Source organism: Hippocampus bargibanti, linkage group LG04 (genome assembly GCF_051943395.1).
Source record: "Hippocampus bargibanti isolate YZ-2025 linkage group LG04, ASM5194339v1, whole genome shotgun sequence".
NCBI classification, from domain to species: domain Eukaryota; kingdom Metazoa; phylum Chordata; class Actinopteri; order Syngnathiformes; family Syngnathidae; genus Hippocampus; species Hippocampus bargibanti.
Genome location: NC_142737.1, coordinates 31120288 through 31136775, shown reverse-complemented (window position 1 = coordinate 31136775; position 16488 = coordinate 31120288). Strand labels below are relative to the sequence as shown.

Below are 16488 nucleotides of genomic sequence, written 5' to 3'. Positions count from 1 at the left end.
TCGTCTTTTTTCCACATCTGTCTACTTACTACTAGTACAAACAAATGAGCAACTGTTGTGTCTTTGGTGACAGGATTGGACCACACAGTCAAGCAAAGAAGGATGCAGAAGAGACTGCACATGTGACTCTGCAGATCTTCACCTACATGGGGGAAGGATGTCAAACCCCCTGGACTACAGACACTCACCAACTTATGAACATTTGAGTTACGAATAACGGTACATATGAACATGTTTGCGGGAATGTTTGGACAGAGATGCTGTAAGTTAGATTTTGTATTACGCGCCTTTTTTTCCGGCCGAGCCCGTTTGCAATTGACTGCGTACTGGGTTTCATGCACATGCAAGCACACATACACATTGGAGGTTTCAAGGGCTGAATGTATACGCGGAAGACACCAAGGCTGACCAATCAGCGCCCAGGCTATGCTGAAGTGTTGCCAACGAGTTCAGGCCCCGATCCGCCGAGCTCACTTATGATTGGCTGCCTAGGCTATGTAAGGAGGGGAGGAACACATTCTTCCCAGTTGATGCTCTGAGGAAGAGGCGCCAAGCTTGCTTACGTGTATAGAGTATGTGGGCCGGGTGGAAATTTGTCTTCCCAGTTGACGCTCTAGGAGGACGCGATGCATAACAAAACGTAATGGCTGCTGGCACTTAATTTAGCGATTACGTGCCAGCAGCATCAGTAATGGCTGACTGAAGACCCAGGGACATATGTCGTCGTATTACAGTAGGCGTGAATTTATTTTATGACTGTTAGAGCGTCTGTTTTATACTTCCCCGTTCAGTGTTTGACTTAAACATACATTCTATACAAAATATAGCACTGAAGTAACTTAGGAAAAAATTCACCTTATGAATGACCGCTCGGAACTTATCCCGTCCGTAAGGTGGGAAGGGTCTGTACAAGGAGACACACAACCATGTCTACTCAAACCTCTAGCAACTTGCAAGAACCTATCTATCTCTGTACCCCAGCGTCATCCGTCCCTTGCGAAAGACTATTTTCAAAGACAGGAGAGATCCTATCGAAAAAAAGAAACCGTTTAAAGCCCAAAAGTTTGGAAATGCTAATTTTCCTCAGTAAAAATCAATGAAAGTTTGTGTCTTGTTATCTGTCTAAAATAAAGCAATCATTCTTCGGAGTAACAAACGCTCACATCACAACTCCCTGCCTTTAATCACTGTCATGATATTTATGATCCAAATAAGGACGCATAATGCATTGGCCAAAATCATTTGGTTGGAAAGCCTCAATGCTTCATGCTTTTGCCATCATTACCCATCACCAATGAAAACGATACAGGTCTACCCTCAGCAATCTTAAAACGGTGATTGTTACGACAGACAGGTGAAACATATAGTGAGACCTCAGCTTACAAACTTAATTGGTTCCCAGACACAGTGTGTAAGCAAAAAAGTGTTCCCATAGGAAACCATTAAAATGGGAATAATCCATTCCCGGGTTTCCAAAAAATATACTTTTCAACTAAATAAGCCTTAAAACTACACACAACATACCTTATTCTATGTATAATAAATGTGCTATTGTATTGTAATGAAAGAAATACACTGCACTGTATAATAAAGTCACTTTATATACATTTGTGATGGTCAATGATGGCTTGATGGAATGGCGTTGGAGGTCCGAGGTCAAAGGGAATTGCTGTTTGGAAAGAGAGTAACATTCCATAACGACTGTAATTAAGGAAATAAACTGTGCTATAAAATAAAGTCATTTTATTTACGTTTATGATGGTCATTGATGGCTTGATGGAATGGTTTTGGAGGTCAAAGGTTAGAGGGAATTGCTGTTTGGAAAGAGAGGCACATTACATGAGGACTGTAATTAAAGAAATACACTGTGCTGTAAAATAAAGTTTTCTTTACCTTTTTGATGGTCGTTGATGGCTTATGGAAGGAGAGTCACCTTCCATAAGGACTGTTGCTAACTTAATTTCTGGTGTGGCTTCTCTTCTTTGCTTCTTTGGAGACTCCTCGTCATTTTTGCTGATCAAAAACCTCTTAATTGACATCTGTTGCTTTCTGACTTCTAAGGTCTTATGAAGCTGAGGCATCACATTATCGTTCATCATGTTAATGATTGTCATAGCCACAGTCTTTTCTGGATAGAACTGTTCAGTAAAAGCCTGCACATCATTCCACTTTGCCAACATTGCCTTGATGAGCTCACTTGATTCTGCAGCCACCTCCTCCTCCTCGCTCTCAGATGTTCTCGAACCATCCGTTGCTGTCTTTAAAATCCTCAATAAGCGCCGAACTTCCAGGTTGGCGCATGGCGATATCGGCGTGAATTAGCCGTGTTTTCTTGGATAAAATAGCTTTACTCACGCTGTCGCCGGATAACTGCTTTTCGTTAATCCAAATTAACATAAGTTTTTCAACTTCCTTGATTGCCCGAGACTGTCGCTTTGAGAGCACGGAAACATCTTTTGTAACAGACGCACCTTTGATGGCTTCTCTGTTCCGGAGAATGGTAGCAATGGTTGATTTAGCATAGCCGTGCTCGGCCATTAAATTACACAAACGCACACCTTGTTCGTGTTTTTTCAATTATAATAATAATAATAATACATTTTATTTCAAGCCTTCTCCTTCTTCTCAGCGACAGTGATTTTATTTTGTGTCTTCTTGGGCTGAATACGAGCCTGTGGTGGGTTTATTTTCGGTCCCACAATAGTAAAATTATCAGCAAAAAGCTCCAAGGAGGCGATCGACATGTGCATTCAATCAGAGGGGTTGTGGAAAGGTGACCCGGCTGGAGCGCTGTTCGGTCATGTGCTTCCGCCGAAGATCACTCCGCCAGATACGAAGGTCGTGTGCTTTGGTGTTCTTCCGCAGAAGATGACTCCACTAGCCGTGGTGGGTGTGTATCATGAAAAAAGTGCATATTTCAAGGTTTAATTTTCATAAATTTGACATTCGTAAGACGGAAAGTTCGTAAGATAAGGTGTTCGTAAGCTGAGGTTTCACTGTATTTGAAGAACTGTTGAATCCTTGTTGGTGAGGCACCAACATAGAATATAAACCAATGCCGGCGTGAAAAAGAAAAACATTAAATATTTTTTTTCAATTAAAAAAATATTTGTACCTATACAGAACAGCAATACATCCCTTATGGTGTCATTATATCAGGGACAAAAAGGGGATTAAAATAGGCAGTGATAATCAAAAGAGACTTAATTGTTGGTGAGAACATCAGTCCTTGTATCGATGAAAAGGTTTCTTCAGCCGTCATCTGTACTTCTTTGAAGGTGTCGGACGTTTCGCGCATGCACCTAAAAACTAGCAACCTCTCATTTGACGACAATGAGGTTAAAATCTTAACGAAAGAACATATATGGTTTGAAAGGGGAGTAAAAGAAGCGATTTTCATAAAACAACTAAATCCTTCACTAAATTTGGATTGTTCGTACAACAGCCTGCTTAGGCGACATTTGGATGCAAGGATTAGTAATACTGATGAGGTGATACCGGAGGGAGTGGGGCAATCAGGCCAGTCGTTAGTCAGAACAATAGGAACAATCAGTGGAGCTGCAGGGAGTAGTCCTCTGCTCCCCCCAACCTGAGGCAGGGACCTATCATAGCAGAGTCCGGCATCGCCATGTCTGGACAGTAGGGATATATATAGGCCCTAAACTACCAGTAAGGCTTTAGTTTGCTGACTAATTTTCTTGGATAAGAAACGAAACGTCCGACACATTCAAAGAAGTACAGATGACGGCTGAAGAAACCTTTTCATCGATGGACCACTCCTCTACGACTGAGAGCTTACACAGACGTATCAGTCCTTGTAAAGTATTTTATGGGTTTTATTCCATCTAACATGACGAGAATGCACTCACTTTGCCCTGGCCTTTCATCAGTACGATGCTAGAGATAATGGATGGCTGCGCAAGTCGCCATGGGGATTCCACTTGAACAGTGCTCAGCGAACGTGCTGATTTCTTAATGATCTGATATTCCTGAAAGTGAAAGGCATACAGGGGAACAGCATTGGAAAAAAAAACTAAGAACTTATCAGCAACATCTTCCTATATTTCCAAACACAAAGGTGCATAACTTATCTTTTCATGTTTTACCCATTTTACAGGCTGCCATGAAACAGCTTGTTTTCCTTTTTTGACTGTCATTAACATAGCATTTAGAGTGGCCATCTCTGTGTCACTGTTACCATTACACCCCTTTGATGTGGCAGTATGTAGAATACTAATATGAATAGTTTCCTGAGGAAATTATACATTTCGTTATTTCTGAAGTTTCTTCATTTGGAGACACAATGAATAGTCGAAAGTACCCTATGAAATGGAAACTTCATTTAGGTCAACATACTACGGGTTTCCATGCATCTTTATCAGCACACGAATGAGATACAGTGATACCTCAGCTCACGAACTTAATTGGTTCCCAGAAAGTGTGTGTAAGGCAAAAAGTTTGTCGACCGAACATTTATTTCCCATAAGAAAAAATCATAAAAATGAAAATAATCTGTTCCCAGGTCCCCATAAAACAAATTTCTACTAAATAAGCCTTAAAACTACACAAAATATACCCTATTTTATGTATAATAAATGTGCTATTGTATTGTAATTAAAGAAATAAACTGTACTGTATAATAATGTTGTTTTATTTACCTTTGTGATGGTAGTTGTCAATGGATGTTAGCAATGGTCAACTTAGCGTAATGGTACTGGGACAGCACACGAACGCACACCTCGTTCGTGTTTTTCGATGATCTCCTTCTTTTGCTCGACCATAATTTTCTTTTGTGTCCCCTTCGGCTTAACACTAGCCTATGGTGGGGTCTTTTTCGGTCCCATAATAGCAAAAGTACTCCACTCGATAACAAACCATATCTGCACTCAAAGAAAGGTGGTGACGAAAACTAGTCCGACAGCCACCGTGCCACTGTTCGAAAGTGTGGTTATGTGTTCATCCACCGAAAACTAGTCCGCCAGCCACCGTGGTGCTGTATGGTTTGGTTCGTCCGCCGAAAATTAATTCGTCTGCCAAGATTATACTCTTGCGAATGTAATTTCCGTAAGGCAAAAAGTTCCGGAGCAAAAGCGTTCGTAAGCTGAGGTATCACTGTACTTTAATAACACAAGTGGGGTTCAACAGGTTGAAATGTATTTTTACACACATTTTTTTTGTAAAGTGCTTTGTTATTGTATGTATTGTATCGTACGGCATTGTATAACAGCGGTATTTATGTAAGAAAGATGAATCTCCTAGTTGATGACATAATGAGATTGTGGTGAATAGACATCAAATATTTTGAGGGGATGGGCGGTTCAGTAGATACCAGGAAATTTAAAATGAGTAAAGCCCAGAAAAAAATATATAATGAATATTGAATGGTTTGCTGCACTGTGGAGAAGCTGTTGCTTTGAATCTCTTGATAAAGTTTCGAAGAGGGCCTGCCTTGAATTAAACAAAATTACCAGTCACCATTTTACTCACCCGTCTATCTACAGCAGTATCCAGTTGTTGTGGTAAGGAGAGTTTTCGTCTGCATGGCTTAGAGGGCTTCTCCGCAACGTCGCATCGGTTCACATTTCTCTCCAGAAAGAACTCATCAACTTCACCAACTGACTCCAAGCGAGTGCTGCTGCCAATGCCTGGGCAGAATAATGAGATCAATATAAGTCCTGGTTCGGTATGAAACTAACCACATGATTAAAAATCACAATCAAAACAGCAACTGATAGGTACAGCTAACCATTAACACAAAGTGAACAGTTAATTAAGTGTACTATACATTTTCTATACATTTAATGAGTGGCCGTACAACAAAAAAAAATCAATACAGTAAAGTCTCGTTATATCGATATCGGATATATCGATAGTCCCGGTTATATCGATATTTTTTCGGACTCCCTTGAATATGGATATAACGAGACTTTACTGTATGTTCATAAAAGTTACAGTGTATGAGTGCTCAACCAAATGGTTCTTTTTCAGTAACTATTACAATTTAAATGACACAAAAAAGTGCGTAATGAGATGGTTCTTAACCTGGGTTCGATCGAACCCTAGGGATTCTATGAGTTGGTCTCAGCGGTTTAACGGAGACTGCCGAAGAAGGTACGTCACGCGTGACTCAACATGTTAATTGGTTATGACATGCCCGCTTGGCCATCACGCGCTCAAGAATGACGCTGACGTCGTCGGAGGCAGGCAGTTGCCATCACTCCTTCGAGGTCTTTGTACGTGATATTGGCAAACTTCGGAACAATATCTGCTGATGTGCCGCTGCACGTCTGTCGGCGGTCCTTTCTTGACGTTTACAAAACAATGTTAGCTGAGATACATCAATGCTCCCAAAACCGATGATAGTCAAAATGCCAGTGGAACCCATAACGAGTCGAAAAAACTGGCCCTAACGAGGCGGTATGGTAATTGGCTAGATGACATGGCGACGGGCACACTTGCAGGAAAGGGAAGCAGAGGAACAAGCCCAGCAATGAAGCAAACAGGATGCGACCAACCCGTGTGGCTTTCTTGCTAAATTTGGGAAATGGTTGAGCCCATTGAGCATATGCCGCCACTCTTACAATTGACGTTAGGTTTCTTTTCTCAGACGGCGACTGCACCTGGAGTGGCACGGAGAACCCGATGGTGCTCAATTGAGGATTTTACACATCAAGGTGAGTGTAGCGCTACCTTGAAAATAAAATACAGTATGTTCCGGTGTAAAAGGTGCACACCCAACGAGTGGTGTATTTTCAAACTTTTTCCATATACAGGTAACATCCGACTTACGACCAGGTTCCGTTCTGACCAAACGGTCATAAATCAAAATGATCGTAAGTCAAAATCCATTCAAAATCTTGAATAGAGTCTCGGTGCTAAATGACTTGCAAACGATCTGATTAGGACGCCATGGGGCGGGCGGGCGTCGGTATGGGTTGCCGGTGTTCTACAGGTAGCCCTCTCCTCGGCCTTACCACGCTCTCCGCACGGCCCGACACCACGGCAGTCTGCGGTGCTGACGCGCCCTACCCGCCACCTCGCCACGAAGCAGAACGAACTGTCTCAAAGAGGCGGTGGCGTCGGCTGTGGGCCCGACGTGGCGTTCTCATCGCGGCAATCCTGCGCACCCGAGCGCTGACGCTCACCCACCTTGGCTCTTAGCCCTGGCCGCACCGCAGCTGCCGTCGGTCGACTCTCCCCCCTCTGGTGCCATCACGCGGTCGATTGCTGTGCGAGAGTGCGATGTTGGGTGGCTGGCCAAAATTGTTATACGCGTTGCCATGCTGCTAGCGCGTTGCGGTGCCAGGCAAATAATTAAAATAAAAAAATAGGGTCTGACGATCATGGTCGTAAGTATGGCTGGTCGTAAGTCGCGCCGGTCGTAACTCGGATGTTACCTGTTTAAGGCGCACCGGACTATAAGGTCCACCTTCAATGAATGGAAAAATGTTTACAAATATAATATAGAAATAGATCAAAGTTTGTTTGTGTGTGTGTGTATGTGTGTGTGTGTGTGTGTGTGTGTGTGTGTGTGTGTGTGTGTGTGTGTGTGTGTGTGTGTGTGTGTGTGTGTGTGTGTCTGTGTGTGCATACATGTGGGTGTGCGAGCGAGTATGAATATTAATTCATTTATTTTCTGATCCATTTATCCTCATGTGGGTCACAGTGGGCGCTGGGGCCTATCCCATCTGCCTTCGGGCAGTATGCAGGGGCCGGAACCGGTTGCCAGCCAATAGCAGGGCACACATACAGGAATAACCATTGTTATTTGCACTTACACCTAAGGACAATTTGGAGTGTTCAATCAGACTGCTATACATATTTTTGGAATGTGGGAGGAAGCCAGAGGACCCGGAGAAAACCCAAACAAGCAAGGGGGTCGGGGGGGGGGGGGCATAATGAGGCCGGAGCTGGAAATGAACCTGGGATCTCTGCACCGTGAAGTTGCTGTGCTAATTATGAAACTCCTCGATTGTTGCTCGAACCCCGCTTTCATGACTAACCCTGGGATTGGCTGCAAAGCTTTATGGGTGAAGGACTGCAGGAAGATCCTTGGGCTGCCTCGGTGTGGCATACGTCCCTGACTTTGTCCAGGTTAATCAACTGTAAGCAAAATCATAATAATTATTATATCATCATAATTAATAATGATAATAATACACAAATAAATATATCAACAAATAATTTAAATAAACAAATAAATAATCTAAATAAATAAATAAATGAACAAATGCATGAATGGATGAATAATTGAAAATTTCCCCATTCAGAATCAGAATCAGAAAACCCGTATTCGTCCCACAATGGGGACATTTGCAATTGTGGGACTATTGAAGGCTTTCTGTTTCTGATAAATAAATACATACATACATAAACAAACGGATGAATAAATAAATAAATAAATAAATAAATAAATAAATAAATAAATAAATAAATACATAATACATACATAAATAAACCCAGAGATCTGGTTACTGCCGGTATTCATAGTTTGCAAAAACTGTTCTCTTTCATTTAAATTACCAGCGCATATATTTTAAGGAAAAAAAAATCATGAGGGAAGCCTGAGTAGCCTGTGCTTGAGTTTCTGCCCAGGCCCCACTGCATGATGACCCAGAGCTTGCAATTTTTCTCCAGCCACTGCAGCTTCTTTCCATATTTCAAAAAATGTTCATGTTAGGTATCATACAGCCTATTGTTCGTAAATACGAATCAGATTGTGAATGGTATTCGGTATGCCACACCAAATATAGTTTGACAGCCAAAGGTCACCATATTCAAGTGCATGCAGACTTCAGAAACAGATCAAGAAGTGAAGTAACTTGCCAACTAGTGACATAGTTTAGAGAACAACATTGTTTATGCCTACATGCCAAACAGCAGTTCAGATGATACCACCCTTATTTTGATCACTGGAGAAGGTGCCGTATTTTTTCCCCATACTGCATATTTTGCTTTAATGTGTGTCCAATTGAGACCTTGTCAGAGATGTTCGATCGGACACTGTGGACAAAGGCTCGAACGCAGAAAGATTGTCTTTTACTGCCGGCAGGAGACGCAGCCATTCATGCCAGACGCCTAAATTCTACAGCCTTGTGCCAAGCTATTTATTGAGAGTATATGCAAATGTAAGTGATACATTAGTAAAACATGGTTTTCTTGATTAGAATACCACGCCTCTTGAGTTCTAAGCTTTAACAGCTGTAAGCAATAAAACATTGTCTCTTCCATGAAATGATAAATTTGTAACCTGGCTAATGAGCTCTTCCTGTGAAGGAGTTTCATCTCGTAAATTATTAGGTGATAAAGGAGTTTCCCAATGGAATGGAAAAATGAGGAAAATGAGAAGGAACAAAGAGTAGAAGACGTGACTGTTGTGGACCAAGACGTAGCAAACATTAGCAAGGATGAAGTGAGGAGGGTGCTGAAGAGGATGAAAGGGGGAAAGGCACTCGGGCCTAATGATTAACCAATCGAGGTATGGAAGTATCTTGGAGAGGTGGCGGTGGTGTTTATGATTGGGTTGTTCAACAATATCTTAGATGGTGAACAGATGCCTGAAGAATGGAGACGAAGGGTTATTCAACAGTACAAGTACAGAGGAATAAAGTTGATGAGCCATACAATGAAACTCTGGGAAAGAGTCGTTGAAGCAAGACTAAGAGCCGAAGTGAACATTTGTGAGCAGCAGTATGGCTTCATGCCAAAAAAGAGTTTAACAGATGCAGTGTTTGCTTTAAGAATGCTGATAGAGAAGTACAGAGAAGGTCAGAAGGAAATGCATTGTGTCTTTGTAGATCTGGAGAAAGTGTACGACAGGGTGCCCAGAAAAGAGCTGTGGTATTGCATGAGGAAGTCTGGAGTGACAGAAAAGTATGTCAGAGCGGTGCAAGACATGTATCATGACTGTAAGACAGTTGTGAGGTGTGCTGTCGGTGTGACGGAGGAATTCAAGGTGGAGGTGGGACTACACCAGGGGTCAGCTCTGAGCCCCTTCTTATTTGCTATGGTGATGGACAGGCTGACAGACGCTGTTAGACAGGAATCTCCTTGGACCATGATGTTTGCATATTACATTGTGATCTGTAGCGAGAACGGGGAACAGGTGACGGAGAGGAATGAAGATCGGTCGCAGCAAGACAGAATATATGTGTGTGAATGAGAGGGATCCCAGTGCAAGAGTGATGCTACAGGGAGAAGAGATAAAGAAGGCGGAGGATTTTAAGTACTTGGGGTCAACTGTCCAGAGCAATGGAGAGTGTGGAAAAGAGGTGAAGAAGCGTGTCCAGGCAGGCTGGAGCGGCCTGGGAAAAAAGTCAGGTGTGATGTTTGATAGGAGGTTTTCAGCTAGGATGAAAGGAAAAGTGTATAAAACAGTGGTGAGACCAGCCATGATGTTTGGACTGAAGACGGTGCCACTGAAGAAAAGACAGGAAACAGAGCTGGAGGTAGAAGAGCTGAAGATGTTGAGGTTTTCTTTGGGCGTGACCAGGTTGGATAGGATCAGGAATGAGTACATTAGAGGGACCACTCATATTAGAGGCTTTGGAGAGAAAGTCAGACAAGCCAGACTGAGATGGTTTGGACATGTCCAGAAGAGAGAGACCGACTATATCGGGAGAAGGATGCTGTTGAACTATTGAACTGCCAGGCAGGCGACCGAGAGGAAGACCGAAAAGGAGGTTTATGGATGTGGTCAAAGAGGACATGATGGTAGCTGGTGTGAGAGAAGAGGATGCACAAAACCGGGAAAGATGGAGGACAATGATTCGCTGTGGCGACCCCTGAAGGGAAAAGCCGAAAGGAAAAGAAGAGGAAGATAAAGGAGTTTCCCAAGCCCTAAATGCTGTCCAAGGCCAGATCTCCGAGATGAAGATGACAATTTAACTTGCTGCGTGTCATTTGACGTTCCATATGGCTCAATTCTGGGGCCCCTGCTGTATACATATACCTGCTCCCATTGGGTTCCATCTGAATCAATGAATCAATCAATAATTCATGCCTTTGCACAAAGGCACTATAATACTGGCTCAGGAGCAGGCCCTAAGCACCAGAGCCGTAGAGGCCCAGATATACCACACCAGGCAAGACCCAAGGAGTTGGTTGTGCAAAGAGGCACCTTAGACAATCCAAAACAAAACTGCTGTGTAAGAAGCTGGCAGGGAAAGCCTACATGAAGCGCCATAACAAGGTGGCTGGCGTAGTCAACAGAAAAATCTGTTCGGAATATCGACTGGAAACCCTGAGGTCAAAATGGGAAACCGAAGGTGGTGGAGAATGACCGAGCAAAGCTCCTATGGGACTTTCAGATACAAACTGACAAGATGAAGAACTAACCAATTATCCTGGTTATAGATGAAGGGCAGATAAAAGCTGTTGTAGTGGATGTGGAGGGAACAAGTAAATTAAGTTAAGTGTTAAGTATTAAATTGAGTAAAAACTACAAAGGTGTATCTTGCATTTTTCTGTTTTTCTGTCTGTGGCCCTCGAAGGAAAAATTCTGCACACTGCTGACCTAAAAGCCTTTAGTGGCCAGTATACATCCCATTAGGGCATCAAAGCACTTTACATGCCACAAGGAGAAGCATTAGCCACTAGCGAGCTTGCAATCTAACCAGGGTGCCTCTCTGGACAGGCAGCTGGATGGTTGATGACTTCACCTACGCGCTAAGTGTTCTTGATGTCTGAGTCTGCATAAAAGACAGTTCAGTTCACGGTTGATTATACAGGGTGGCACATGACATTCAGTCTTTGGCTCACTAAAAATTTCACTAAACATTTTGTTGTAGAACCATGATATTATGGTAAAATGAGTAACACCAAATACATTACACTTTGTAATTAAACAGCAATAACCAGCTGTTCTGTAAATTGTGGCAATCGGGGAAATGCATTTTTGGTATGGAGTGGTACCAAGCAAGCTAACTGAATGCTGTAATGGTAAAAATTGATCAAGCAATTGGATTGGATTGGATTTACCTTTGTTAGTCTCGCAGTGGAGAAATTTACATTTCACAGCAGCAAAGTTGTGAAAGGAAATGAGAGGAAAGAAAGAGGTTGAAAATCAAAATACAAGAGCTGCTGGAAAGGCAGCCACTCTTGCAGTGCCATCTTTAAGTCAAAAGTAAAAAAAAATAAATAAATAAATAACAAATAATATGACAACACAAAGACACAGAGTGATTCATTCTCAAGCACTTTCTGTACCCTCTGTTACATGAAGCAGTTCTTGACGAAAGAGGAGAGGATCAAAGTGTCCTTTTCACCAGTGAATAAGGGATGTCATGGTGGAATGTGCACATCTATTACAAGCTAAATACAGCGGGGCTGTAAAGATGCTGCTCATTACAGACGCAAAAAAAGCACCCAGAGCTGTCCAGCGATGACAGTCAAATGGCACATACATTCCTCCCATTCAAAAACTGTACTTGCATATTTGTGCTGCCGAAAAGGCGCAACTGCTCAGCAGAGTGTAAAGAGTTTGTCAAATCTCTTTATTTGTTGAATGGAGGTTGTCAAATCTCCCAGGGAAGTGACGCGCAGATGTCTCGCAGAGCTTGATCGTGGCGTGGAGTCGAGCAAGTCGTGCTGTGAAACTCTGTCCGATGTTGAGCAGGTCTCTGGGAGTTGCGCGTCTGTCTGTGTCTGACATGAATCTGACTGCTGTCTCGCGACTGCTGCTCTTTTATACTTTCCAAGCGTGGGAAAAGTGTCAGGCTGAGATTCCCATCAAAGCCGCGTGCGCACCTGTAACGCCGCAGGGCTCCCCTCCTGGATCTGAAGTCGGGGAAGGCGACTCAGGAAAAAACTGACCCGGACGCGCTCAGAAGAGCCGGTAGGAGGTGAGCCGTTCTGGGAAGTGCACACGTCTGCTGCTGTTGTTCGGTCACACGGAGAGGCCAGGCACGAAGAAGGTCGATCACCGGACATGGGGGGCGTTGCTGGGGGATTGGCCGACGTCGATGTTTGGGGAGCACGGCAACGTGTGCTCGACGACTGCCGGTTTGAGTCAGTCGATGGAGACTGTATCCTCGCGGCCGTTGATTTGAATCCGAAAGTCTTCTCACCGCGGGAGAGGACGGGATACGGGCCATCATAAGGGGGCTGGAGGGGCTTGCGCACCCGATCACACCGCAGGAAGGCATGCCTGCACGTTTGGAGTGCGGGGTCCATGCGCGTCGGTTGGTACGATGGTCGAGGCGGCCGGGACCGTTGAGCCAGCGCAAACTGCCGGAGGCGGGTGAGCAGGTCATTGACGTCGACAGTTGTAGGGTTGGTCGGTTGTAGTAGCTCACCAGGCAGTCGTAAACTGGCGCCGTATACCAGCTCTGCTGGAGTCGAGCTTTAGCGTGGAGCGGATGCCCAGCAACACCAGAGGCAGGTTATCCACCCAGTGTTCGGCATTGTCGGAAGACATCAGGGAGACCTTCAGTTGGCGATGGAGGCGCTCAACCATACCGTTTGCAGCTGGCTGGTAGGCGGTCGTCCGGTTTCATTCACATCAGAATCAGAATCATCTTTATTGCCAAGTATGTAGAACACACAAGGAATTTGTTTCCGGTACAACACGCTGCACTAGTATCGTCGTCAAAAAAAAAAAAAAAAAAACTGCTAAGTGGCACTATACAGTTCCATTTTGGCTACTGTTGAACCAGGAACTTGCACAGCTTGCCAAATAGTGCAGACTTGAACTGGGCTCCACGATCGGTGGTGATGGTCTTCGGCGATCCAAAGCGTGCGACCCAGTGGTGGACCTTTGAGCGTTGGCATCGTAGACAGCCACGCACCCAGTCTCGTGCATCTCTATGCAGTCCCTTCCAGGAAAAACGTTTCGCCAGCAACTTGGTTGTGCCACGAATTCCAGGATGAGAGAGACTGTGCAGAGAGTCGAAAACCTTTCGCCGGAAGGAGTCAGGAACCAGTGGTCGAGGGACGCCGTCGGACTGGGCGCACAGGATTGTGCGGCCAGAGTTAGGGAGAGGGACGGTGATGATGTTGGGGTCGTTGGCATGGTCGGCCAGACCTTCTCGTAACTGGGCAGCTGCCATCTCGTCGTAGTCAAGACCATCTGGAAACTGGATCGCGCTGATCTCAACTCGAGAAAGGGCGTGTGCGACCTCTTTTTGAGCCTTCTGGACGTGATGAAACTCAAGGTCAAATTGCGAGAGGTAGGCCAAGTGCCGAACTTCTCGCCCCAGGTACTTCGTCGATGCCGAGGGGATGGCGGAGAGGAGTGGCTTGTGGTCGGTATAGATGATGATGCGGCCACCCTCAATGAAGTGCTTTACGCTGAGGTAGACGCCAAGAAGTTCCCGGCCAAAGGTGGAGTACCGGCGTTCGGCCGGCTGGAAAGCCTTGGAGAAGAAGGCGATGGGTTGAGAGTCACCGTTGAGGCCGTCGTGGAGAAACGCACCGATTGCAACCTTGGAGGCGTCAACCATGAGAGTCAACTGACCATCAGGGCTTGGGTGGACGAGGAGTGTTGCATTGGCAATGAGATCCTTCAGCCGTTGAAAAGCCTTCAGTTGCTCGTAGGCGAGGTCGATGGGAACGTGATTCTTCTTGTTACCACTCAGCGAGATTAGCAGCAGGGCAGCCTCGGCACAGTTCGGGATGAAGCGGCAGTAAAAATTTGCCATCCCGAGGAATCGTTGTAATTGGGTTACCGTCTCGGGTTTGGGAAAGTCACGGATGGCCTGCACCTGTCGGGTAGTGGGCGTAATCCTTCGCCGTCGACCAGGTGGCCAAGGAACTTGATCTTGGGTTGCCCAAAAATGCACTTGTCGAAGTTGACGACTAGGCCGTGCTCGTCCAGACGTTTGAAGACTGTTTCCAGGTGCTGCAGGTGCTCTTCTAGGGAGTCGCTGGAGGACAGAGTCGATGAAGCGTTGGAAAGTCTGTGAGGCGTTCCGGAGGCCGAAAGGCATGCGGAGGAACTGGAACGAGCCAAATGGGGTGGTAACGGCCGTCTTCGAAACATCCTCTTTAGCGACAGCGATCTGGTGGTAGGCTCTTACCAGATCGATGGTGGAAAACACTGCTTTTCCGTGGAGGAAGGACACACAGTCGTGGATGTGAGGAAGAGGATCGTGGTCGGGAACGGTGACGAAATTCAGCGCTCGGTAGTCACCGCAGGGACACCAGTCGCCCGCCTTTGCCTTGGGGACCATGTGCAGCGGGGAGGCCCATTTGCTGTCTGATGGGCGTATAATACCGAGCTGAACCATGTGGTTGAATTCGGCTTCAGCAATCCGTTGTTTCACCGGGGCAAGGCGGCGAAAGCATTGAAACGCGAGACCAGTGGTCACAATGTGGTGAACCACGTCGGGGGCAGGTAGGGTCGTCCGACTGGGGTTGGTCAGGTCGGGGAATCGTCTAAGGAGCGTGAGGAATGAAGAAGATGAAGGAGATGGGACGTGCGAGAGATGAAGAAGCGCAGGGGCCGCGTCCGTGATTGCGGCGGCGTTCTTGATTGTGGCCGCGTTCCCGGATTTCGGTTCGCAGGGCACGCATCTCGTCGACGAGCTGTTGGAGAGCATCAGTCGAGGGCCCTGGCGTCGGAGGACGCTGCATGGCAGAAACGGTGGGCTGCACCGCGTACGCCTCCGCAATTTTGTCGGCGAGGGCGGCCAATTCCTGCAAGGTGGAGTTGGGTGGTGTCGTTGCAAGGACTGCTTGGATCATCGGGGGGAGCTTCTCGCTGAACCCGCCACCGTCTCGAGGCGTTGTAGCAGCTGTCCCCCAGCTCGACGTCATGCCTCAGGGCTGTGTACCTCTGGTGTTCCGTGAGGGTAGTCTGCCTCAGGATTTCCTGTTTCAGGGCCGCATAAGGATTCTCGGCTGGTCGAAGATGACTCGGCGCACACGACCAGCCTACTCCGGAGTGAGGGCAGCGACCACATAGTGGAATTTGGTGGTCTCCTGGGTGATGCCATGGTTGATGAATTGGCAGTCAACCACTTGGAAACAGAGCTCCATGTCGTCATGCCAGGGGGGGGAGGGGGTTGAGGGAGACGGCGGAAATCTGGTCTCTATCCATTAGGAAAGTGGATTGGGCTGAGAAAGGAGAAAAAAGGGAAAAAATCTCCTGGCTGGCTCGCCAATAAAGAGTTTGTCAAATCTCTTTATTTGTTGAATGGAGGTTGTCAAATCATCCAGGGAAGTGACACGCAGAAGTCTCGCTGAGCTTGATCGTGGCGTGGAGTCGAGCAAGTCGTGCTGTGAAACTCTGTCCGATGTTGAGCAGGTCTCTGGGAGTTGCGCGTGTGTCTGTGTCTGAGATGAATCTGACTGCTGTCCCGCAACGGCTGCTCTTTTATACTTTCCAAGCGTGGGAAAAGTGTCAGGCTGAGATTCCCATCAAAGCCGCGGTGCGCACCTGTGACGCCACAAGTCTCCTTGATGAATGTGGCCAAAAATACTGAAAAAGAATCCGTATTCGTTCCATACGACGCACAAAAACCCGAAGTGACAAAAGAAAACACAAAA

General features: G+C 45.7%; 1 protein-coding gene and 1 long non-coding RNA gene across 6 annotated transcripts in view; both read right to left on the bottom strand.

Annotated features, from left to right (window-relative positions):
• Positions 1-16488, bottom strand: part of pdzd2 (PDZ domain containing 2) — a 107553-nt gene that overhangs the window by 43898 nt on the left and 47167 nt on the right. For all 5 annotated transcript variants that reach the window (XR_016114778.1, XM_088995113.1, XM_088995116.1 and 2 more), the window contains exons 8-10: positions 8004-8103; positions 5488-5645; positions 3870-3989 (exon numbers count right to left, since the gene is read on the bottom strand). Coding sequence is in view for 4 of the 5 variants with exons in the window: in XM_088995113.1 (XP_088851239.1) it covers positions 3870-3989; positions 5488-5645; positions 8004-8103 (378 nt within the window). In the remaining variant the exon portion in view is untranslated. The remainder of the gene's footprint in view (positions 1-3869; positions 3990-5487; positions 5646-8003; positions 8104-16488) is intronic.
• On the bottom strand, positions 1607-3753 carry LOC148899689 (uncharacterized). The gene is made up of 3 exons (XR_016114878.1): positions 1894-3753; positions 1752-1814; positions 1607-1669 (listed from the first exon to the last, which is right to left on the bottom strand). It is a non-coding gene; the product is annotated as an uncharacterized LOC148899689 (long non-coding RNA).